Genomic DNA, 22,900 nt, shown 5'->3' with positions numbered 1-22,900 from the left:
AACGAGACCGCAGCAGTGGCGACCACTCCCAACCACCGAGAGTCAAACGGGAATCCCCGGGTACCTTCCGTTGATGTTGAGAGGCCGGAGGTCAGATTAGCTCAGCCAAATCACAGATTGCCGCCGATGAGCAGCCGCGAGTTCATAATGATTGGCTTATCGCTGCAATCTCTGTTCCTTTGTAGGTAATCTTATTCCTCTTTGAGTATATTCTCCCAGCTCCTCCAGGCCGACCCAGAGAGTGCTCCGCTTCATCTCGGCTGCATCACCACAACGGGCGGAACCAAACAGCTGGGTCTAGAACCAGAATACATCGGCCGCAGGCGCCTAACGCTCCGGATACCCTCCATCTCTGGCTCTCAGGTTGAATTTAGCCGCCTACATTATCCGCGTTGCCAAAGCTCAGTATTGAATTTGCAGAATGGCAGACAAAATGTCAATTGCACTCTTGTTATGCCGCATCAATGGATCTGCTGCCCCTACGCAGCTACCACATGTGCTTGAATCCTCCGCTCATGTGTTATCTGCTCATCCAGCTGTTGCTCCGAGAACCATTCTTTAACATTTTTCGACCGCAGTGTCGTTCGCACGTTGCTCGACCAATCTTGATCAAAGTGGAGCCATCTGGAGTCTGTCAACCTCCAGCGTGGGTCATCAAGCTCGCCGTCCCTCTCATAAAAGCCCCCGTCGTACCGGGCAATATTCCATAGCCACCACAGGGTTAGACGCAACGGATCGTCCTCTCCCTCGACCGAGAGCTGGTTCCGATTAATTGCGAGTCCAATGATCTTGAAATTCTTCCCTATCTCCATCAGTAGTTTGTACTGATCACGACGCATACAGTTTCCCCAACATTGCTGATCACGCTTTTTGGTCGGTTCCTTAAGCGGCCTTGAATCATACATGAGAAGGTATACTCCTTTTTCATCTCCCGACTGAAATGGCGACTTGGGTGGCAAGATAGCAGCAACTGCCCAGTAGTGCCAGACCAGTCCTTGGATATGATGCTCTCTCGTAACACAGAGCGTTCCCCAATTCCGATCGTCCTTTGTGTGCATGTACAGGTCTGCGACGGTGTGTGCATTTTGCTTGTCGGAGGAGGAGTATCCCCCAATCTTTTTGTCACGATCTGCCTTGTCAATGAAGGACACCGGGCGGTAGTGAAAAGTAAATTTGACGTCTAAGTCTTTTAGGTTTCGTCGCATGCTAGCAAGATAGGCCGCAATAGTGTTCAGTTCGGTCTTCTCATGCAGTGTTCGGATCTCCCAGGGTAAATCTGCTGCCGTTGGCACCCCATACTCGGAATCACCTCTATCCATGAAGGCCCATACGGTATCACGACACGGAATTCTAGCCGTGGCCGCAGAGTATTTTGGTCTCATGGGAAGCCCGGTCGTCCGAATTTCTAATCTTTTATGTTGCGTAAAGTAGTCAACCTGACTAAATGCGGGAAATTCGGACGTTCCAAGTCTATCAGCCTCGCCATCATCTTCCACAGACTCTCTATCTTCACAATCACCGCCACTCACACCATGGCTGCTACCTGCATCATATCCGTATATTCCCTCGAAAATGGGATCTCCAACAGCCTTCGAAGACACACTAACCCCAGAGGGCCCTCCACCATGGGGACCACATTCAGCAGTATGCGCGGCCGCCCCAATGGGAAGCGGCGCTGCCCAAACAATTTTCCTTCTATTCCCAAGCACATTATTCAATTTCAATGTCCGAGTATCCACAGCTGATGATGTAGCCTCAGATTCATCTCCCACGCTCATCTTTTCGGCTGGTATTTCTAGCCCTTCCTCATCCACTTCTGGCACACTTAATGCGTCATGACTTCCATGCAAGCTGTGCCACGTGAAGCCATTCATCGGCATATATTCCATGCCGCATGTGGTGGACTCAGGCAATCCAGTAGGGTGATCGCGATCATGACCGTAGTCTTGCCGGACATCTTTGTCCTTACCCGTCTGTTGCGGTTCGACGTCGGGGTTGGCGGTGTTAGTATTGAGAATTTGGCTGTTGCGTTCGCTTTCGCACTCGCTAACACTTGCACGCTTTTCTTTCGGTTTGAAAGTGGCCTTGGTCACGAGAGATGGAGAGATGATTGGGCAGGTTCCGGTAGGTGGACATGCCATGAGCTCGATAGTCAAGGAGGAGGAGGGTTTACTTTTGTGGTTCGCTGGGAGTAAGCGGTATTGATACTGATGGCCCGCTGACTGTCTGTCGGTTGCAGTTGGAGATAATGGGAAACAGATAAGCTAATGTTGGCTGATTATGACACAGACAAAAATGAGATGACCCCTTTCGCCGTTGAGCTGAAGGTTAAACGATCAATGGTTTATTGTCTTCAGTCCTTTTATCTCCGCGTATCTCGTAGACAATCGTTGCTGGTTTCAGCTAAAGAGCAATAGTTCGCTCACTACTGCTGTCGTACACTCAAAGCTCCCGTTTGCACTAACGAAAGATGAATCTAGCTAACATACGAATCGTCCTCCCCCGAATAACCCATTTGTCCTATCCTAATGATGGTCTCTTCTGAACGGATTTGCACGTGGGAAATGAGGATTATCGATCTCCCCTCGAGACTTGCTTTCCTCGTGGACCTCGATCTCCGTAGTCTTGGTAATGGACGTGTGATTCGAGCCTCTTTCCGGCGAGACGAAACTATCTTCATGGGAAGCTACATTCACCAAACCGGTTTCGTCGGCGAATGTCTCGAAAAGCGATTGATCGGGTTGGCGGCGAGCGAGAGGGATCGGCTTCTGTCTTGCTGCTCCTGCTCCTCCTGCTGCTGCTGCTTCAGAGTGGGAGTGTTTATAGTATGAACCTAGATAGCGTGTTCGATGCAAGGCGAAATTGTATGATTGTCGGAGAGTAGGGAGAGTGGCGCAGATGATGATCACGTACATCTTTTCGATGGAGCGGATGGGGGCGCCACTTAGCGCATGATAAAAGTATAGGGTAGATAGATAGACTTTGGTGTCAGAAGGTTCTGCTTACCTCGATTCTAGTGGGTGCGGAGAGAAACGGTGTTAGCTTGTTTTGTCTTTGGTTTATTGATCATGAACCATGGTGAAGGGGATGAACTTACGAGTACCAAGTTGTAATATCGGCCCATGACCCTGAATCCTAATGTTAGCAGCTCTTCGGAATGTCTGGGCCCGCCCGGAACTTTGGTACTTACAAGTTATGTCTGAATGGGCTGGAAGGCTTTTTAGTAGCACAGCCTTGACCAATGTTGCTGCTGCTGCCCTTTTGGAATTAGTTCGAGTTTTGTTGGCCATTGGATATGCTTACAATATTCCCGCGCCCATAACACCTATCACCCCTAGCTTCATTTTCCAGGGCAGCTGGACGGACCAGAAGATGATTATTGGAAACAAAGCCAAGGTAAGGTCGGCGAATGCGTTGAATGCTGGGTGGTACTATTAGCTTGACGTGTGGCCAGTATGCGCTGTTGATACTGACAGGCTTGCGATATACCAGCGATCAGCTGAAACTTTAGGCTGAAGCATGAGCCGGGAACCTCAGGCCGCCAGATCTTCTCTGCAGGCCGGCAATACCCCATGATGGCAACGATGGCCAGCACATTCCAAGCAATGGATATCACACTGAAGATGTAGAGGAACCATCGTTTTGCCGGAGAGGCTGTCTTGCCCATTAAGCGCAGAAGGAAGACGGCGACCGATAGCTTTCCAGTCGTGGTGCTGACCATGGAGAAGTTGGGTGCGATGACGGTGTACTTAAAGGCCTCAATTTTCCATTCGGCATTGGGAATGTCGGCCATGTGTTTCCCCAGCCCATAATGCACGCCTGTTTGGGCTAGCCCAGAACATACAATAGCACTCAGCTGCATCCATGCAAATGCTTGGGTTAGCCCTGGTATTATGCTATAGGCTCTTGCAGGGTTAGCTTACCAGGGAAAGAACAATAAAGAAGTCGTCCCAGCCTGCTTTGCGAGTCAGTATTAGCCGGGTGTACAGGCGAATGGCGACGACTATGATTGACACGCTCCCGAAGCTCCATGACACGGCAGTGATCTGGGGGCCTTTGTCGGCGGGCATGGTGACCAGAATCAAGATTGCATTGCTGTTCAGAAGATGAGGGCAGTCTTTACAACACTGTTGAGATATAAAGGTGTATCGAACAGGCGTGTTCCCGATCGGGCGATACTGTTGATCTATTTATTATTTGCTAGACTATTAGACAGGGACAAAGAGGATCCTTGTTCAGCCGACGAGCGATACATCGACTATCAACACACGGCGATCGGGATGCCCATGACTCGGGATTTGACTGTGATCTGACCGTCGGAGCATGGGAAAGCGATCGCCCACCAGATGTCAAAAAGACCCACCTATAAGGGGGTTCTCTAGGCCTGTGCTTTTGCAAAGTACCTGGACCAAGCCAACCCACAACCGGCATCTTTCATCCAGCCATTAGATAGACGAGATGAGTGTGTACGGACCAAATTTTGGGCAGCCTATGGTATAGCATCAATGCGCGCAATGACCCCCCAGGAGTCCTCGAAAGCGTTTCGGACTTCTGCCACTGCATGTTGCTTTTCCGAACATATTGATGGATTGGGAGGTGAGCCTAAGTTAAGGCTCGGGATATCCAGACCTGTTCCGCGAGGCACCGGCGCGGCGCTAATGCAGCCAGAGCGTGTGGTGCGTGGGAGGACGGCGCCTAAATGATGGAACTGACAGCCGGTGGCGGGCCCCTACAGGTCCCGTCCAACCCAATCTCACAATAGAAATGCTAGTTGGCCTAGCCTGGTCTTATGGGCCGCCGTTGATGAGCAAAAGTACAGCTCGGGGATCACCTAGACGTTTACCCCCTCCTTTGATCGAGGTGACAGGTCCACCTCCGGTGCGCACTGTCCTGCGCCTCTTTCCATCTCGAGTAAGAGGCCGTCGTATAGCTGTACTTGGCTGAATCAGAACAACAAGAACCCCGACCATTGTAAAAAGGCAGGCCTTTCCTTCTCCCCTGTTCCCTGCACTGCTGCTACCCGTGCATACCTTCATCATGTCTACCAATAGTGTTCACACCCATGGCGCTTCCCAGAATTCAGTCGACGGTCTAATTCGACAGGTCGCGCAGGCTGCAGATGCGTTTAAGGGTAGTCATGATGAAGCGGATCGCTTGGCTGCCCTGCAAGCCGCTCAGAAGCTGGTGGCGGAGTTTCAGAAGCCGCAAGATGCAGTGTATAATCTAGCTTATTCGGTACTAAGCTCCTGCAAGAATTAATGAGCATAAAGGACTGACCCGTACCAGCCCACTCATGTGATGTGTGTGCGCATCGCGATGGACCTTGGCATATTTTCAACGCTCAGTGAGCGGGATGGTCCAGTGACTCTGGAGGATCTGGCCGCCACGAAAGGGGCAGATCTAGTACTTACTGGTACTGCTCTCCCATTCAGATCAATAAAAAAGCTGCTAAGATATTTTCGGAACAGAGAGAGTGCTGCGCGTCCTTGCAGGAATTGGGTACGTTGCAGAGCATGATGTGCGGGTCTATACCTCCACAACAATGACAAGGCAAATGACGGACAGGCTCAGTGGGGCCGTGGTGAGATTCATGTAAGTCAATCACATAGATGGCATGGCTGCACTACTGACAGAACGTTAGTTTCGATATCGGTATGCCTACCTTGGCTAAGGTACCCGAGTTTCTGCGCAACACCAACTTCCAAAACCCATCCGGTGCCCTGAATGGTGCCTTACAGTACGCAGAGAAGACAGACAAGTCTCTGTGGGACTGGGTGCCGACACAACCGGGGTTCTTAGACGCTTGCAATACCTTCATGGAAGCAGACCGCGGTAGTCGCCCTAGCTGGCTTGAATGGTTTCCTGTCAAGGAGAGGATTATTGACGGTTTCGATGGGAGTGAGAGTGACGTACTGTTAGTAGACGTGGCAGGTGGACGTGGCCACGATTTGGTCGCTTTTCAGTCCAAGTTCTCTGAGGTAGAGGGACGGCTCATCTTGGAAGACCTGCCTCATGTCGTGGCTGAAGCTACCCAGCACCCCAAGATCGAGCATGTACCATTCGACCTATTCCAGGCGCAGCCAATTCAAGGTAAGTTCCTAGTGTATTGCTGAAAACCCCTCTCTTCCCAAGATTAACACAGGGTCTCCCAGGTGCGCGTACGTATTACATGAAATTTATCCTTCATGACTGGTCAGACGACGAAAGTCGCCAGATCCTGAGTCATCTCGCAGCAGCCATGAAAAACGGATATTCTAAGTTGATCATCGAGGAATTTGTATTGGCAGACAAAGACTGCGCGATGTTGCCAGCCATGTGGGACTGGGAGATGTTGATTTTCTGTAACAGCATGGAACGAACGGCTAGCCAGTGGACCAAAGTGCTGGATTCGGCTGGCTTCAGGGTTGTGAAGTTCTGGGCACCCCCTGGTGACGGACAGAGCATCATCGAGGCCGAGCTGAAAGACACTGCTGAAGACAGTAGATTAGCGCGGTCAAGCCATTTATGACAGAGAGACTGATGAAGTACTAAGTAGGGTCAGGGTATAGTATCAATCCAGGCTCACGCGATTCACTTCAAGCCATCTGTCACATCTAATAATAGCAAGATAATCGAGACTTATTAGGTAGAATTTGCCAGCACAAAGGTGGGTTGAGATATGAACGAGATAGATGAGAGGGCCTGAAGCCATTGTCCTCGATTGAGAAGCGGAGACACGTGGTCCAGTCGTAACTACCATGCGCTGGTCAGCTGATCCAGTCATGTCTTCTCATCACCACCAAGTCACGATACTATACTCTGAAACAGGGAACAGTTCATCGAACGGTTGTTCGATTCTAGTGGGCGCTCCCATCTGCACATTATGGACAATGAGTACTTGTACTAGTGAGCTGTTCTTCGACACTTCCATAACATTAGTCCCGGTTCTTGCTACTGATACTAACCAGTAGTTTATTAGCGACATTGAAACCTTTTAGTAACGTGGTAGCCGTCCTATTCTAGGTTCTACTCTGTGTTGGTGCGTTAAGTCACAACAAGAGATTTAAAAGAGAATAAAAGATCCCTGGTCCCCGGGAACCCTACTTATATGAAACACGACCAGCACTGGCGAAGCTGTTTGACCTATAAGAAAGGTTAGAGAATTCCATCCATGGGCAGTGCAGAGGCAGCAAGGACCCTTTTTCAGCGACAATCTGGCCCTTCGTTGTCCCGGTTGTTGACACAAGGCATGAGACAGTTTGATCCGCGCCATATCACCAGTTAGCGGTAGAAGTTGACCTCGAATGTCTACATAGGAGAAGCCGACTTGTACATGCTGTCTGCCACGTAGCAGCCAACTGATAGGTTAGGAACAAATCACCTTACCACCTAAATAGCTCATAATGGGCTTTACAATTTCTGCTTTGTACATATCTTCCTTAGTCTTGACCTGAGCGCAAAAATGAGACTGATCAACACGAAAACATTTCAGCTAGAAGAATACTTCGACAGTGATATCCCCGAGTATGCAATCCTCTCACATACGTGGGGAAAGGACGAGGTTTCTTTCCAGGATATTCAGACACTCTCAGCGGGTCCTAGGTACCGTGATCGGGTCATAGGAAAGGAAGGGTTCCTCAAGATCAAATATGTCTGTCAGCAAGCGACCAGGGACGGTTTGGATTACGCCTGGGTTGATACCTGCTGTATCAATAGAAGCAGCAGTGTGGAACTGTCCGAAGCCATTAACTCCATGTTCAAATGGTATATGCAATCAAGCAAGTGCTATGTTTACTTGTCTGATGTCCCAAGCGACTACGGAGTTCCGCTCGATACGCAAGCCGGTAGCTCTGTCGAACCCGTTCGATGGCGAAGACCAAGTAAATATGATGCACTCGTCAATGGACCCTTCGCAAGATGCCGCTGGTTCACTCGAGGATGGACATTGCAGGAGTTGATTGCGCCCAAGGATGTGACCTTTTATGGGTCTGGCTGGAACTTCCTTGGTACGAAAGTATCAATGACAGCCTTGATCTCTACCATTACTGGCATAGCCCAGAGAGTTCTCAGGGACTCCACAAATACTAAGGAGTCGCTCAGATCAATCTGTGTCGCAGAGAAGATGTCATGGGCTGCTAGGAGGCAAACGTCCAAAGTAGAAGATGAGGCATATTGCCTCGTCGGTCTGTTTGGCGTCCATATGCCTATTCTCTATGGCGAAGGCAAAGCTGCATTTATCAGACTTCAGGAGGAAATCATCAAGAGATCGGACGATCATACCATCTTCGCGTGGAACTATTGTGATATTGAGCAAGAGAGCCAATACACGGTCCTTGCGCCGTCTTCATCCTGCTTTCTCAAGAACGTCGTCCAGTGGTCTCGTCCGCGTAACAGCGGGCCATACACAATGACCAATCGAGGCCTCCACATACCGCTCCCCGTCATATCCCCATCTGGCTCTAATAAATCTTGCCTCGCGCTCTTGGATTGCCATTATGAGGATGATGTCACAGGCGCCTTGGCTATTCCTCTTACGCTTCGCTCAGACAACACTTACGATATCGATTACGATAGCTCCCGCGGACGGATAGTAAGAGTTGACCTGGGACTCGAAACCCGAGCCATGACTCGAGACCTCTATATTCGATCACAGCCCAATGTTCCCGACCGGGGACCACAGCTCACATGTCAATTCAACATCGACCAAGATGATTCCAGAGCGCCGAGTCTCAGCATAACGGAATTCTACCCATCACGGATCTGGGACGCTGAGAATAGCAGGTTGCAACTTACCTCCAATGACTCAACTTCTCTGGAGACATGGGCTGCCATTAAGCTACAAGACACATCCGGAAGAGCCATCGGTGTGGTGTTTCACATATCACCGCAGAGGATGCCTGAGCGCACGTCGACATTCGGTGTACATGGTTGGATCTACATACAGACCATGAAGGCTGAAGTGACCCTCTCGCATCTAGTCGATCAGGTCATTCGCGGCTGCGCCTCAGCTTCAGCTTATCAATACGGCAACCACGGAACTTACACCCTTGCCTTGGGCCGAAGACATACCATGGTTGCCAGCAACACGTTTGTCAGTGGGAATGACTCAGAGACACTCCTGAACGTGACTGTCGCTGATCGTTATGCACCTTGCACGTTACGACGTGTCTTTGGCGCATCCCCGAGGCCTCTGAAAACAGTGGAAGGAGCACCCAGAGAGAAGGATCTGCGAACAAGTGTGTCTACAGATTAAGGGCATGCCAGATACACATCCCATGAGATATTTAGGGGGGTAAAGGAGATGTTCAAGCCAGTGTGTATTTCGTGACCACCTGTTAGAGGTGATTTCCAGTGATTCGATAGAGCCTTGAATTGGTCGAGACCGTATGTCCAGGGCAGTGATTGCTTCTGTCCCTCCACTTCAAATCCTGAAGCAGCCTACGAGATCAGTAGCTATCAACCCGCGCCTTATATTCTTCTCCCATCACAAGACCTGGCTTGCGATACCCACTCTGCAGCACTGCATTAGCCTGCAACCGCAACCCATCCAACTTGAACGACTCCTCATCCATAGCCCACAAGGTCACAGCAAGATAGTTACTCCCATTGTAGTTTAGGATGCCCTCCGGGACAGGGTAGCTTAGCTGTGGACCGATATGATTGACTAGACACGAAACCAATCAGTTACTCCATCCGATCAAGGACGATGCATCACCTTCCCAAAAATAAAAGGGGGGAAGAAATTGGACACTGTGGACAACATACCATACTTCCCAAACTGCCACCCATTCACAAACAGCTCCGACCGAAACCTCGCAGGTCCCGATCCATCACCACCAACCCTAGTACTATTCTCAAACACCACACTAATAGGCACATCATATCCGTCAGGAATATCCAAATCGAACTTCGTCCCGAAAAATCCCACCCCGGGTCTCGTATCCTCTGGTAACCCGACGAACGGGGACCTCTCCGACCAGGTATTTATGGGCGCACCAGGGAGATGATATCCCTTTCGTTCAGCGAATAATGCCCCCTCATTGAGTGGACCGCGAGTCAGACCAGCGTAATGCTCGCCACCGAAATTGCCTGTCATTTTCCATGATATGGCTGATTTGTCGTCGCGGCCGTGGAGTGTGTAATCTATGATTCCGCGTGGATCTTTCATGAACTCGCCGTTCGCTGGGAAGTTCTCGTCGTTGCCCAGGTGGTCGATTAGGATTGTTAGTGTGTAGTCTGATCCCGGGGTGAAGGAGGATGGGAAAGTTATGGTTTGATTGGAATAGAGGGACGCTGGGTTTCCTAGCCAGGAGGTGACGAATGTGTTGTTGAGCCAGACGGAGTGGCCGTAGGCGTAGCCGCCTTCGGTGAGGAGGTAGAGAGAGGTCTCATTGCCGGTGGCCGTGAAAGTGCCTCTGTAGAGGAGGGAGCCGCCGTTGTAGCCGTAGTCGCTGGCGTAGAGAGATGTTGGGGTTGTTAGGTTGCGTGGGTTTGCGGTTGTGGTGTGCGTGCAGGGTGTCCAGAGGTCGTCGTTGTATGTGGGATCGTGGACCTCTGGGAGGGTGTTGATGTAGTGCCAGTCGAGAGTTGAGAGATCTGGTAAGCTGATATTGGGCTTGTGGTAGGCGAGGGTGCCGGTGAGGCGGCCAGATGTGACAGTGGTTTGGACGCGTTGGTTGTTGAAGAATATACTGGTAACTGGCTGGGGTGAGGAGATGAGCTCGAGGGTGGTGGTAGCGTTGATGTCGCCTGTCAGATAGAGTGACGTGCCATTGAGATTGGCTGTTCGTAGGAGGTACCCGGCCTTGACGATGACGGATCGGTTGATATGTGAGTGGGAGACGTGTCGGCCTATGAGCCCTGGAACGGGCAGATCGAGGACCCAGTAGTTGTATGCCTCGTTGCGCCAGAGGAGATGCACCTCGAGGGTATTGCCGAAATGCACAACCCGACGTGAGGGTTGGACTGCCCATTGTATTACAGTGGTTGAGTTGAGTTGCTGGATCTGCAAACTGTCGCCCTCAATCGAGGTCGGGTTACCTATACTCGCAGGAACGGCAAATTCATGGAGTTCATCTTCGCCTCCGTAGAGAACCACCACAGACTTAGAGCCTGTCTGCTTGCAGGTGAATAGCTCAGCCGTGGAATAGATCAGACTTGCGTTGCCGACATTGTAGTCGACCAGATGAATCTTGGAATCGCGACCATGCAGGTTTAGTGAGCCACCCAGCTGAGGGATTGATAGGCTTCCTGCGGTAGTATCCACACGCAATTTATATGAAGTCGACTCTTGCGAGGTCAACTCCCCATGGCGTACCACATAAAAGTTGGTAGGATTCCCGGCCAACCGCGTTACCGCAAGGGAGGTCGTGTCCGTGTAGATCCCATAGCTCCCGTTATCTGGGTGCGTCTCAAGATAAGCAGGAGATGCCTGTAGGAAGTTGGATTGTAGCTTCAATTCACTGTATTTCTCACGCGAGACCTGCCGGTCTTCGGCGATAGCCGCGCCCACATCGTACGAGGTGTAACCACCAGAATGGCCCAAGTTGCCCCAATTCGTACCCCCAAAGATCTGGTAGCACAGATGCTATATTAGTAGAGAGAAGTAAAAGCTCATATGCGAGCATAGTAGCCAACTCACCATATAAAGGCTGTGGAGGGCAGCGCGAAAGCCATAATTTATCTTGTAGAAGATGCGTTCGAATTCAGGACCGATGTATGCAGCTGAGGTCTCGACACCAACACCGCCCCTAGGATAGAGTGTAAGCTTAGGTCGCTCCTCATCATAAGAGAAATCAGATAGTAGCATACCAAGCGTCAGGTACTCCCCCTTGAAACTCCGAAATGGAAAACGCTGTGGTCGGACTCTGTTCCACATGGACGGTCTCATTGTAGGAGAGCAGTGGGCTTATCAAAGCTGACCAGTCCGATGGATTGGGTGCTGGAAAAAGATAGTTAATAGTGGCTCGATCAAAGAAGAGGGATACGTACGTGCTGTGCTCCATTGTAAGGGATAATCATCGAAGCTGTAAATGTCAACAGCGCCAACTCCCGTGCCGGGAGCGAAGTTGCCTACAGGATCGGCATCATTGACGATGAACGGCATGACTATCCCAGCCTTTCGATATTGCTCTTCCACGTATGCCATGTACTCCTTCTGAAGACAGAAACTGTTAATGTCGGGCATACTATAGTTGTTGACTTGCGTGTAGCCTTCATCCTGGACGCAAGCCGTGTACTCATTCTCGGGTTGAACTAGAATCACTGGGCCTCCGTTTGTGATCTGTGCCTTCGCAATGATTCGCCCTATCGTCTGGATATAGGGAGTGATGGCATCCAGGTAGCCTTGGTCCGTAGTCTTGATCCGGCCGTGCACCCGTTCCAGCCAGCCGGGAAATCCGCCCCCAGAAACTTCGGCGTTGATATAAGGACCAGGGCGCGCAGTCAGATAAAGACCGGCTTCTGTAGCAGCCTGAAAGAATCCTTCGAGCGCAAAAACTCCCTCCGCTCGGATAGATCCTCGCTCACCCTCAAGGAGAGCCCAGTCGACGTAGAAGGACACAGCGGAGAACCCAAGCGCGCGGACCTTTTGGAAGACATCGAGCCAGAGCCCGGGCGATGGGAGACGGAAGGGATGGAACTCTCCCGACAAGAGAAGGATGCGCTCTCCGTGAACCCGAATGGAGTACTCGTCCCACGTCACAATGTCTTGGAGAGAAGAAATTGTAACATTGTCTTGACGAACATATCTTGGGGCGGAGACTAGGCCTAGGCAAGCCTTCGCAGCTAGGCCAACAGCAAGCAATAAAGAGGCCTTCATTGTCGTTTTGCGTGCAGTCGAATGGCTCAATACAGCTTCGAATCCTTTCCAGAGCCACTCCACAGTAGCACTTCTTTATACCTGGGCGTCTTCGACATCTTTCATTGAAGATAAAGCGGGCAGTCGGCTAATCATCGGCATCTGGCCATATTGTTGTTGATGATCAACAATGCCCAAGGCGTGGAATGCGGGGGACCGGCGATCAGACGTCGAACATCAATTTAACCGGCTTGTTGACATCACACTGCGCTGACGCTTGATGTGGGGGGAAGTTTCATTGTCTCATCGGTATAATAGATGACCGAGTAGTGGGATCGTGGGGTGTATATTGTACTCAATATAGCGATTGTCAGGTGTACGTCAACCACAGGATAAATGCGGTCAAGGGTGCATCCTGACCACAGTTACTTGATGGGGTCTTGTGATGAAGTCCCAAGCCGCACTACTGATTGATCTCTGACATGAAAAATTGATCGTCTTCCTTTTTTCTGTTTGAAGAGCAGGAAATCACGATTTCCGATGGCTTGCAGCGGAACAACTAAGTATATAAGGCTTGCTTGCTGCCAAGGAGACTAATGTTGTGTGAATTCACTTGAACGTCGATCTGCAGATAGTACATTGTATTACATAGTGCATAGGACCTTGTAAATTCAGTCAACCACGCCTGGGCAGCAGCACGATATAATCCACCGGAGCAGGCTCGACCCCATCTGCTTCACCAACAAGCTTCAGCTCATCACCCTGCCGAATGCCGACCCCATGAAACGTAATCCGAGTGGCTGAGTGACCATCCAGGTAGATAGACGGTGTATGGCCTAGGGATTGATGCTCCATATCCCCAACCCATTGTCCTACTACACTACCACCCACAGATAACGTCCACTTGGATTGACCACCATAGAGATCGTAGTAGTTCACCCCTATGTCGTATACTCCCGATGGGGCTCTGATGGTGCTTCTCGCCATCCCAGTCGTGGAATTAGACGTTGTGATAATTGCAGTAGTATTAGAAGCAGCCTCGAATGGACTGACCGTATACGGCTGGTATCCATCCAATGACATACTCTCAGCTTCAATGCGCCACGGATGGTGACCCACGCGTCCAGCCACATCTGGGATTCCGGTCATATTGTAGTAGAAGTTGTTGATAGCATCACGCCAGACAATGGAGTGTCCCGCCTGATAGACCAGTCGTGACCGCATGGCTTCGTATCGCTCGCGATCAATGAGCCCTTCTAGAGACTCCCATTGTCTGACAAATGCTTGTGCAGCTTCTGCGCCCGCATAGTGAGCGTTGTAGAAATGCTGGATAACGGTCACCCCGGAATGCAGACGGTGCGTCCATGGTACATGGTGAAACCACAATACGAGGTCATCTGGCGTGCTCTCTAGGGATTCGTATACGCGAGCAACCTCCTCCGGGTACTGGCCGGTATAGCCAGTGCCGTTCCGTATCGTGCGGTCCATGCCGACAGAATGGTGATCAGCACGTGTCCATTGACCCCAGCCATTACCATCCTGCGTAGCTGGGTTTGGACCATAGTGGGTATACAGAATATCCGTCAGAGTCTGTATGCCCAGGTTGCCTGTATAGTTTTCATAAGCAGGCCAGGAGGTCATGGACATATCAGAGATAGTGTCAATGATATGGTGATCCTGTCCGAATGTGAGACGAGTCCAGTCTTCTAGGATCTGCTCAGAATCGTCGGTCGGACTCCAAGCCAGACGGCCGTAAGCGTACAGATTGGACATAGCAAGGTGGCTACCCAGCCATGTTCTGTTGGTGCCCACATTGACGACGGCTGCCCAGCCCCCGAGCGTTCGGTTGAACCGCTGCCCGGATATAATATCGCGGACCATCGAAGGCTTGTGGTCTACCCGTAGGTCGAAATCTAGGACTGTCTTCCAGAGTGGAGGTAAATACACCAAATGGCATTGCTGCCCAAGGTACTCCTGACTAACCTCCAACTCTATGGCTGTGTTGGTGTGGTAAAGGTTGGCGAAAAGGGGTGAGGCAGGCTCACGCACTTGAAAGTCGATCGGGCCATACTTGATTTGGATCACGACATTCTCTTCGAACTGACCGTCCAGGTCTTTGAAGTATTCCACTGCTGCCTTAGCACGATCAGCCTTCCAGTCCGATTCGTTTATGTTGTTATTGTAGACGAAAGCGCGGTACATGAGCACACCCCCGTACGGTTGCAGCGCACGAGCGAAGAGATTTGCGCCCTGTGAGAGCGTGCGATTGTATGTATCTGGACCTGGCTGGCCCTCTGAGTCGGCTTTGACGAGGTACCCAGCCATGTCTGGTACATAGGTATAGAGGCTATCGGTAATATTCTGCCACCATGAAATGACACCAGGATCGAGCGGATCATAAGTCGTTAGTCCACCCAAGGTCTCGGGTGAAGCAAAATTCAGCGATATTCCAATCTGAACGCCGTATGGTCGACAGGCATCTGCTATACGACCTAGGCCTTTCATGTTTTCGGGTAACAGTAATGTTGCGTTCGCGTTGACATTGTTAACGACAATTGCATTTATTCGGGTAGATGCAAGCAGTCTAGCATATTGCTCGACAGGTGCCATGTCTTCCACCACTGTGCCATCTTTGAAGAATATCGACGCGCCCCCATATCCTCGTTCAATGCTTCCGTCCATGTTGTCCCATTGGTTCACCCAACGTATTGGCGCATGCGGACTCGTGGCATACGTTATATGAGAAAAGTTCCGCTGCGCCACCATTGAGAGATATTCGTATGCTCCGTACAAGGCTCCGCGGGCATTGTTGCCTAGGATTCGGACCGTTTCTCCTTCGGATTGTAACCAGAAGCCATCCGGATCAAGTTCAGGCACGTTGATGTGTCGGCATCTTTGGCGGTATTCATCCAAAGTAGCCACCAGAATTGACGCAGAGCTGTTGCATTGGAATGTATGAGATGTCAAGTTCTTCGAAAGAATCGATTGGAATCCTGCTTTCAACTCTCGTCCTGCCGTCTCAATTGGGCTTCCTTTGGTGCTGTTCAACAACACGAGATGAGACGGTAAAGCCTGTTGGCAATGCAGATCGCAGGACACGGGCGCATATCGGAGCCAGCCATCGTACCCATCCTCGGCTGTTACCAAGGATAGCAGAAGAGCCAGTACTAATTGAAAGAGATGCGAACTCCTCATAGTGGCGGCTTCCTTTCAGCTATGCCATCGCAAAGAGATCTGGAATACCAGCCTCTTCATCCCCATATATACACACGTCATGAGCTGCCTGCAAGATCTCCCCGCATTGTCGGGCCACAGACGTGGGGAAGGACTTCATGCTAAACTTTGTATTCAGCCTATTGTTGCTGCGCTGGGTAAAATGTATGGTCTGATAGCATCATGGCAAGGGCAACTTTTGCCGGCAATCTCCCTTTGATCTCCTGCGAGTCCCTGTGTCAACACTTTAGCCTCGGAGAATCTCCGTGGCCCTTAAATCCAAGCATGTTTGTGAAGCGTCAGGACCCTCCCGATCGGGAAAGGCCCCGTCGTGGCCAGGTAACTGATAGTCACGGGACTCGCCAATCCAAAAAGGAGCAACCTAGCCTGAACGGGAATGGCGCCTTTACATGATGACTGGAGACCTTCTCGCTTCCTTTGCCTATTATTCGGCACTTTACCACTCGCTACCCTTTTGTCGGGGTGTAGCCACTATTGTCACATTCCAAGCAGGGAGTATCAAGTTATTTTGCCTATTATAGTACTTGTGTAGTGGCTTCACTACCTGAAATGGCTGCCCGGACTCCTTCCATTGCCCGCAATTCGTTCCGGGCACGCGCGGTACGGCTTCCTCGTCTGCCACCCTTTGATTTATAGTATACAACATGTACTAAATCTACCAGTGCGACAACTGTCGACTTCGGAAGGTATTACGCCTCCAAAAGACAGTAGTATCTTAATCATGCTAATGAATTTTTCTAGATCAAGTGTGATAAAGCAGTCCCTTGCTCCAGCTGCAGCACTCTTGGAATCGCCTGTGGTCCGACAGGTACGCCTGTCAGGTCTTCGGAAACACGCAGAGCAGATCCTGACGATTAGTGGGTTTATTTAGATTAAGAGTGTCTACAAGGCTGACTAAAGTTAGTGAACAAAGGTTCTTAGCAATCCAAGAACAATTAGCGACCATTCAGCAAGCACTTCAGCAGATAACAAAGCCACCGGCTTCAGTACAGCCGGCTTCTCAACCGATAGCCATCGGCCCAACAGCTCCTCCCTTTGAGGGACAGTCATCTTTCCATCATGAGACCCTTGTAGCCCGAGATGCAGCATATTCTGCGGCAAATACTGCTCGAGATGGACAGATCGGGGATTATGTTTCTGCTGCTCTCTCCTCGTTAAAAAGCAGCCTCGACAGGCACAATCACGCCGCGATTCAAAGTGGAGCACAATCACCTACGCAACTAAACCAGACATTGCTTCCTGTAGAACTGGTCATAGCAGTGGTGAAGAAGGTAAAATGTACACAACTACACCAGGCCCTCCTCCCTTGTATGCTATCACTGACACATTATAGCTCAACCTCCCTTCTTTCTGGTCAGTCAATCTTGGATAGACCCCACCCGCGTTGAACAGTTATGCCAATCAATATATTTTCCGCTAAACCCTATGCCACCTGGCTCGCTCACGCTCTTTTATGGTATACTTTACTACGTGATCCGCGATTATCTTCATGCGGGGGATTCTGATCTGGCACACTTCGACCTCCAGTCAAGCCTTGAGCTCTGCGAGCGGCACTTTGTGGGTGGCTTGAGCAGACCTGAAATCATGTCTGATCCAACTTTGGAGAAGATACAGGCACTGTTGCTTGGGGTATGTCTGAGCGTCTTCAGGAGCTACACATTCTGACAAAAATAGGTCCTGAAAGCGCAAGAGGAATTCGACGTTCAGCGTTGCTGGACCTCCCTTTCGCTGGCATTCAACATGTGCCAGAGCATCGGCTTACACCGACGCTCTACTTTAGAGAGGGATGAGTTTGCTATTGCTGAGGCAAAGCGCCATGCGTTCTGGGCACTTTACACGATTGACAAGAACATTTCTCTTAATATTGGCGTGACATCTCACTTTCAGGATCACGACATCGACGCAGAGCTTTATACTCCGTCAAACGATCCCAAGCATCGCCCGTGGGACTTGATGGGTCTCGTGATTGTGGAATTTGCGAGTGTTCAGGGAAGAGTCTATGATCAGTTGTATTCCACGTCTGCTTGTCGAGCAGGTGATGAGCAGCGATCAGCATCGATTGAGCGACTGTCCTCTGACCTAATGACAGTGCGAGACAAGCTCCTTGCAGTACGCCTCCCTTCTAATGAGGCACTTAATCCAGCTAACACCTTTACAAGATTGATGTCAGTCAGGGCCTCTATTCCGACTCTCTACATGGGATGGCAGCCTGTGCAGACTTTATAGCATACTCTGTATTGACCGTTATCTACCGCGCGCAGACCCATCCACGCGACGTGATGGCTGTTTCTTCCCAGTGCTATGCATCTGCGACTGCTGCTTTACAGAGCCATTTGAAATGCTTCACCTACTTCCGTGGCCGTCAGACACATAAGCAAACAGAATATGTGAATTGGTTAGTCAAACCTTTAATGTGGCTAAATATAATACACTAACGGGACAGGATTCTGCTCTATCCGTCGTTCACACCCTTCGTCATCGTCTTTACTCACGCCATCACGACCGCCAGTACAGCAGATCTCGCTCTACTACAGGATACCACCAGCTCCCTAGAGCTGATTAAAGGCCTTTCGCGAGGGTCGATGCATTTATATACAATCTGTGATGCTTTTGTCCGGGCTGCCCAAATTCTCGTGAACTCACAGCAGACGCTGACTGGGTTGGAGCAACACCAAGATGGATCCCTTGTTATTCCTACAACTGATGGGCCAGGAAACATTGCCCTGCCAGATGTTTCATGGCCTGAAGATACATTCGACTCCACCATGAACCAGGCGGACATATCCATGTTTCTCAATGGCTTTATCGGCACAAACCGATCGGTCATGGATATTCTAAGCTTTGATCTTAACAGTGATTCGATTCAATGAATACGCTACGTCCTTTCTCACTGCAATGTATAATGCGGTCTTGAGACCTCGTACCTGTCACTCTCCAACCTGACCACTAGTAGATGGCGAATTGATCTGGGCAATCTCCCAAGTGTCTGCTAGAACCTAGTGTCTCTCTAATCACGGCAACTAATGCAAGTACATTGCGAAATGTGACTGATAAAGAATTTTGGAGAGATTAGTACTATTTGCTTTCGATATACAGCCTGATGGCCAACGCACGTCAACTGGATGAAAAGCTAATATACGTGAGACATGATCTGTCCCGTGAACACCAAACAAGGACGCCTAGCCGAATGGCCTATATCTTGATCATGACAATCTAGAAGACATACTTTTCTGACGTTAGCATGATTATAACACAAATTCGAGGGAACTCACCGGAATGAACAAGTACGGGACCCTTCGCTCGTACTCGCGCCAAGCTTCTCCATATCTCTCGCGACAACGTTCGATATCCCGCAGGGCACGGTGGATTATCATAACAGTAAAGAAGCACGAGTAGAACCAGGGGAATGGCGAGTTGAAGCCGGTGATGAGGCCCCAGGAGAAAGCAAAGAACCAGTCACAGCTGTAATGGACCTTACGTGCCATTCCATCTATACCTCATCAGCTCTGATTCGCGACACAGGAGAGGGCAACTTACACCACCCACTGCACAGGATTGAATCTCCTGTTTTCGTTTTGATGCAGACAGGATTCTTGACCGATTTCCACGGGAGCTGGGGGAAGGTCTTTCGGTTCACAGGCTTTCCTCTCTCCTGAGCTCGGAAGAGGTTCTTTTGACTGTTGCAGGTGTCCCATACCCAGTATGCGAAAATATACATCACAAATAGCACGGTTAGTGCTACAGGGTTCCACTTATAGGTTGACGGATCGTGGCTCGCCAGGTATAATGTGCAATGGCAGTAACTCATGGGAACACCCGCCAGGTTCCAGAAAATGAGCATAAATCCCCACTTCTCATAGTACATATCCCTGCGACAACATCAGCGCTGTTACTTCATCGGCCGCATTTAACAACATACCAGCTAGTGATAATAAGCTCTTCCCCCTTAGCGCATGCATTCGCATACAAGAAGTGCGCCAAAAGCAGGAAGGACACTTCCCCGGAAACGAACCCATACTCTTCCCACTGCTTCAGCGCAGTTCCAAGCGTCAACAGAAACAGGATATACCAGGGTATGCGAACTTCGAAGAACATCTTCATATCAAGCCACTGGAACAAACGAGGGTTGAGCTCCGCACCCATAAAGAAATCATAAACATGGGATCCGGTCATCCGATGCTGAGCACCTCTTAACAAGGCAGACGCGTACGCGATAATCGAGACCAGAAAACCAGAGCAGATAGCCACGGACATCAATGGACCGAATTCATCGACGAGCGTACTCAAACGAAAGAGTCCAGAGAAGTGGAGGACCAACGCAGCAGCGATGGTAACATACCACGACGCCGCGGCGGAGCAGTAGTAATCCAGCTGCTTCCCATTGAGATGAGGCAGGCATTTCCCTTTTCCGTATACGCCAGGGAGGTACAGATACCCGACTCCTTCAAGAACAAGAAAGGTCCAGTATATTATCCATGCTTTGCGGTGGGGGTAGGCATGTGTGTAGGCGAGATCGAGGAGATGGGAGAGGAAGTCGGTAATAGACTGATCCTTATCGGGTAAGGGGAGGTGGCCGTCGTACAGGGTCGCGCCTATGAACATGTAGTACATGAGAAGAGGAAATCCAAGCATCAGCAGGGTAACCCCAGGGGCGCCTCCGAACTCGAAGGTCGGGTTTTCATCCTCGTGGGCGTTGGAGGATTTCTCCGGTCTTTGACTCCTGGGTTGCTTCATGCTGGGTTGGTGGCTAGGTGATTTAGTGTTTGGTGCATGGTGTGTCTGGGTAGATATCTGTCTTACCTTGTAGCCACGCTCATAGCAGACATCTTCTCCTTGGTTTATGACTTGTCGATTACACACATATGGGGCGATTGCGGATTTTTATCAGTCCTCCATTGCTGTTCATGTTGTATACCTCTCTCGTTGCTGGGAAGCCCGCGCCCGCCGTGCTCTCCGCGGACTCCGCGGCGGGCCCGGAAATCACGGGATTGGCATCCAAGTCAACATTTGTAGTGAGAACCCCTAAGGACTCAAGGAGTAAGATTCTTTCTGTCTAACCGAAGCCTTCGATGGGGCAAAAGATCGAAAATAAGATCAAGATGTCCATGGTAGGGAAATCTATCGGTTTGCTGTCACTGTAAGAGTCAGCTAGGCCTGAGCGACCGTGAGGATGTGTTCTAGCAACTGCGAACATGGAATAGAACAGTCATGGTAAAATTCCTTAAATAGCACAAATGCGGAAATAATGGAACAGTATGTCTCTCTCGCTCTCTCTGGCTAGTTATAGAGTCATTAAGCACGCAGGACTAGTAGGAGTAAAGGTGTGATAGTATTAATTTTCTTTCATACCAACCGCGCGAACTGACGGGTTCTTGATTGTATATTTCTGGAACGGACCGCTTACTTACTAGTAGAATAACCTCCAGTAGTAGTAGTAGTAGGTAGTTCGAAGTCGTAGTTCCTCTAGTAGTACCGCGCTCTCTTGAGCTTAGCAAGATCGATTCCTCAATTCCCTCATGTCAAACCTATGAATAAAAATAGATCGAAATCACGCAAGCCAGTGCACCATTCAGCACTCAACGAACTCTCCTCCCCTCCAGCCCTACTGGGATTCAACAGACACCCTGATGTGCGACTGTCACCCGCGGCGCCAAACCCGCCACTGTGATTGGCCCCGTCCCCAACCCCGATCATCAACTCTCCTCCAACCATCACTCTCATGCTCATAAACCAAGCTTTTATCAAGAATGCACCAAGAGCTAACCTAACGCGTAAGGCTGCGTGTGACAGAGGTGAACCCGCCTGCATATTCACGCTCCCGTCCTGGCTGCACCCACCGAATCAACATCCTCCAGGAAGCGCTCAGCAGCAATGCCCTCCCCTTGGGAGTGTAGCTCATCACCCCCCCGTGCTGGGGATTGATTTCTCTAACGCGCCTGCCTACCTGCCTACATATGATAGGGCTGGAGGGTCCAGTCTGTCATTGCTAGGCAGATTAGAGATATATAAGCTTGTGGGGGAAGGGCTTGGCTTTTTGGATTTGTTTCTGACTCTGTGCCTAGTTCTGTCCTTTACCTGCTTGGCTACTTACTACCTGCCTACTGTCTATCTATCTACCGATAATCCCATAGCGCTACTACCTAGTAGTAAGCTCTCTACGAAACAAATTTCCTCACCTATCAGATCTCCCACAGAGACAATATCCACCACAGTTCCTCATTTCCAACCATCTCCTTTTCCACCTTAACTCTAACAACACCAACCTTCCCAAAATGAGCATCGGCAAAATCATCGGGAAGATCATCATCATCCCCATCCTCGTCATCATCTTCATCTGCTTCTGCATCTATCTCCTCATCAAGCATCGTCGCGAACGCAAGCGCGAACGCCGCGAAGACAAGCTCCGCGCCCAGTACTACCGGCAACAGTTCCAGCAGCAGCAGTACATGTATCCACATACGCAGACGCAACCGCAGCAACAGCAGCAGCAGCAGCCGGCCCCACCATACTACAACCATACTTATACTGCGGAACAGCAGGCTGTGGCAATGAATGGAGGGGAGTATGGTTATTCTGAAACGATGTTGAAGAAACCGGAGCCGGTGATTTACGCGGTGCAGCAGCAGCATCCGGGATCGGAGGTGGTTTAGTTCGATTTGAGTTGGGTTTGATGTAAGTATTTGTCTTTTAATTGACGGTCTCTATGTATGGATGTGAGTGCTAATGATTCTTTTTTTGAGGGTTTATAGGTGTTATACTTGGATGGTTGTTTGTTCATTGGGTATGCGTTACAGGGACTTTGATATTTGTGTTGGCTACTTTTGGGTATACCTTGGGGATTGATTTGGGGTATGGATCGTTTATTGAGGCAATTTATGAGCTATGATG

At 50.2% G+C, this 22,900-nt stretch overlaps 9 protein-coding genes across 9 annotated transcripts; 4 read left to right on the top strand and 5 right to left on the bottom strand.

The window, feature by feature from the left end:
- Positions 1 to 479: 479 nt before the first annotated feature.
- Positions 480 to 2,141, bottom strand: ASPBRDRAFT_112583 (uncharacterized protein; the record flags this gene model as incomplete). Its single annotated transcript, XM_067616667.1, has 1 exon — positions 480 to 2,141. The coding sequence occupies one exon, from the start codon at positions 2,139 to 2,141 to the stop codon at positions 480 to 482; it is 1,662 nt and encodes a 553-aa protein (XP_067484533.1).
- Positions 2,142 to 2,525: 384 nt separating this feature from the next.
- Positions 2,526 to 4,070, bottom strand: ASPBRDRAFT_50205 (uncharacterized protein; the record flags this gene model as incomplete). The annotated part of the gene is made up of 5 exons (XM_067626499.1): positions 2,526 to 2,915; positions 3,075 to 3,258; positions 3,304 to 3,421; positions 3,475 to 3,856; positions 3,924 to 4,070. The coding sequence occupies 5 exons, from the start codon at positions 4,068 to 4,070 to the stop codon at positions 2,526 to 2,528; spliced, it is 1,221 nt and encodes a 406-aa protein (XP_067484532.1).
- A 967-nt stretch (positions 4,071 to 5,037) lies between these two features.
- Positions 5,038 to 6,508, top strand: ASPBRDRAFT_190604 (uncharacterized protein; the record flags this gene model as incomplete). The annotated part of the gene is made up of 5 exons (XM_067620261.1): positions 5,038 to 5,235; positions 5,287 to 5,413; positions 5,469 to 5,592; positions 5,642 to 6,090; positions 6,153 to 6,508. The coding sequence occupies 5 exons, from the start codon at positions 5,038 to 5,040 to the stop codon at positions 6,506 to 6,508; spliced, it is 1,254 nt and encodes a 417-aa protein (XP_067484531.1).
- Positions 6,509 to 6,994: 486 nt separating this feature from the next.
- Positions 6,995 to 9,328, top strand: ASPBRDRAFT_233647 (uncharacterized protein). Its single transcript, XM_067622016.1, has one exon. The coding sequence runs from the start codon at positions 7,442 to 7,444 to the stop codon at positions 9,230 to 9,232; it is 1,791 nt and encodes a 596-aa protein (XP_067484530.1). The 5' UTR covers positions 6,995 to 7,441; the 3' UTR covers positions 9,233 to 9,328.
- A 97-nt stretch (positions 9,329 to 9,425) lies between these two features.
- ASPBRDRAFT_113998 (glycoside hydrolase family 35 protein) lies at positions 9,426 to 12,799 on the bottom strand (the record flags this gene model as incomplete). Its single annotated transcript, XM_067616782.1, has 5 exons — positions 9,426 to 9,643; positions 9,745 to 11,551; positions 11,621 to 11,729; positions 11,791 to 11,920; positions 11,971 to 12,799. The coding sequence occupies 5 exons, from the start codon at positions 12,797 to 12,799 to the stop codon at positions 9,426 to 9,428; spliced, it is 3,093 nt and encodes a 1,030-aa protein (XP_067484529.1).
- Positions 12,800 to 13,279: 480 nt separating this feature from the next.
- On the bottom strand, positions 13,280 to 16,069 carry aguA (alpha-glucuronidase). The gene has a single exon (XM_067623511.1). The coding sequence runs from the start codon at positions 15,971 to 15,973 to the stop codon at positions 13,454 to 13,456; it is 2,520 nt and encodes an 839-aa protein (XP_067484528.1). The 5' UTR covers positions 15,974 to 16,069; the 3' UTR covers positions 13,280 to 13,453.
- Positions 16,070 to 16,561: 492 nt separating this feature from the next.
- On the top strand, positions 16,562 to 18,882 carry ASPBRDRAFT_190600 (transcription factor domain-containing protein; the record flags this gene model as incomplete). The annotated part of the gene is made up of 8 exons (XM_067620260.1): positions 16,562 to 16,612; positions 16,675 to 16,698; positions 16,754 to 16,869; positions 16,917 to 17,290; positions 17,346 to 17,641; positions 17,687 to 18,121; positions 18,172 to 18,407; positions 18,456 to 18,882. The coding sequence occupies 8 exons, from the start codon at positions 16,562 to 16,564 to the stop codon at positions 18,880 to 18,882; spliced, it is 1,959 nt and encodes a 652-aa protein (XP_067484527.1).
- A 2-nt stretch (positions 18,883 to 18,884) lies between these two features.
- On the bottom strand, positions 18,885 to 21,081 carry erg4A (c-24(28) sterol reductase). Its single transcript, XM_067623510.1, has 5 exons — positions 20,813 to 21,081; positions 19,932 to 20,759; positions 19,550 to 19,881; positions 19,285 to 19,502; positions 18,885 to 19,237 (listed from the first exon to the last, which is right to left on the bottom strand). The coding sequence occupies exons 1-5, from the start codon at positions 20,836 to 20,838 to the stop codon at positions 19,226 to 19,228; spliced, it is 1,416 nt and encodes a 471-aa protein (XP_067484526.1). The 5' UTR covers positions 20,839 to 21,081; the 3' UTR covers positions 18,885 to 19,225.
- Positions 21,082 to 22,284: 1,203 nt separating this feature from the next.
- On the top strand, positions 22,285 to 22,662 carry ASPBRDRAFT_190598 (uncharacterized protein; the record flags this gene model as incomplete). The annotated part of the gene is made up of 1 exon (XM_067620259.1): positions 22,285 to 22,662. The coding sequence occupies one exon, from the start codon at positions 22,285 to 22,287 to the stop codon at positions 22,660 to 22,662; it is 378 nt and encodes a 125-aa protein (XP_067484525.1).
- Between the last annotated feature and the right edge of the window lie 238 nt (positions 22,663 to 22,900).

The sequence above is a fragment of the Aspergillus brasiliensis genome, assembly GCF_001889945.1.
Source record: "Aspergillus brasiliensis CBS 101740 unplaced genomic scaffold ASPBRscaffold_1, whole genome shotgun sequence".
NCBI classification, from domain to species: Eukaryota; Fungi; Ascomycota; class Eurotiomycetes; order Eurotiales; family Aspergillaceae; genus Aspergillus; species Aspergillus brasiliensis.
Note: the sequence above shows the minus strand (reverse complement) of the source record. Positions and strands in the feature narration are given on the sequence as shown.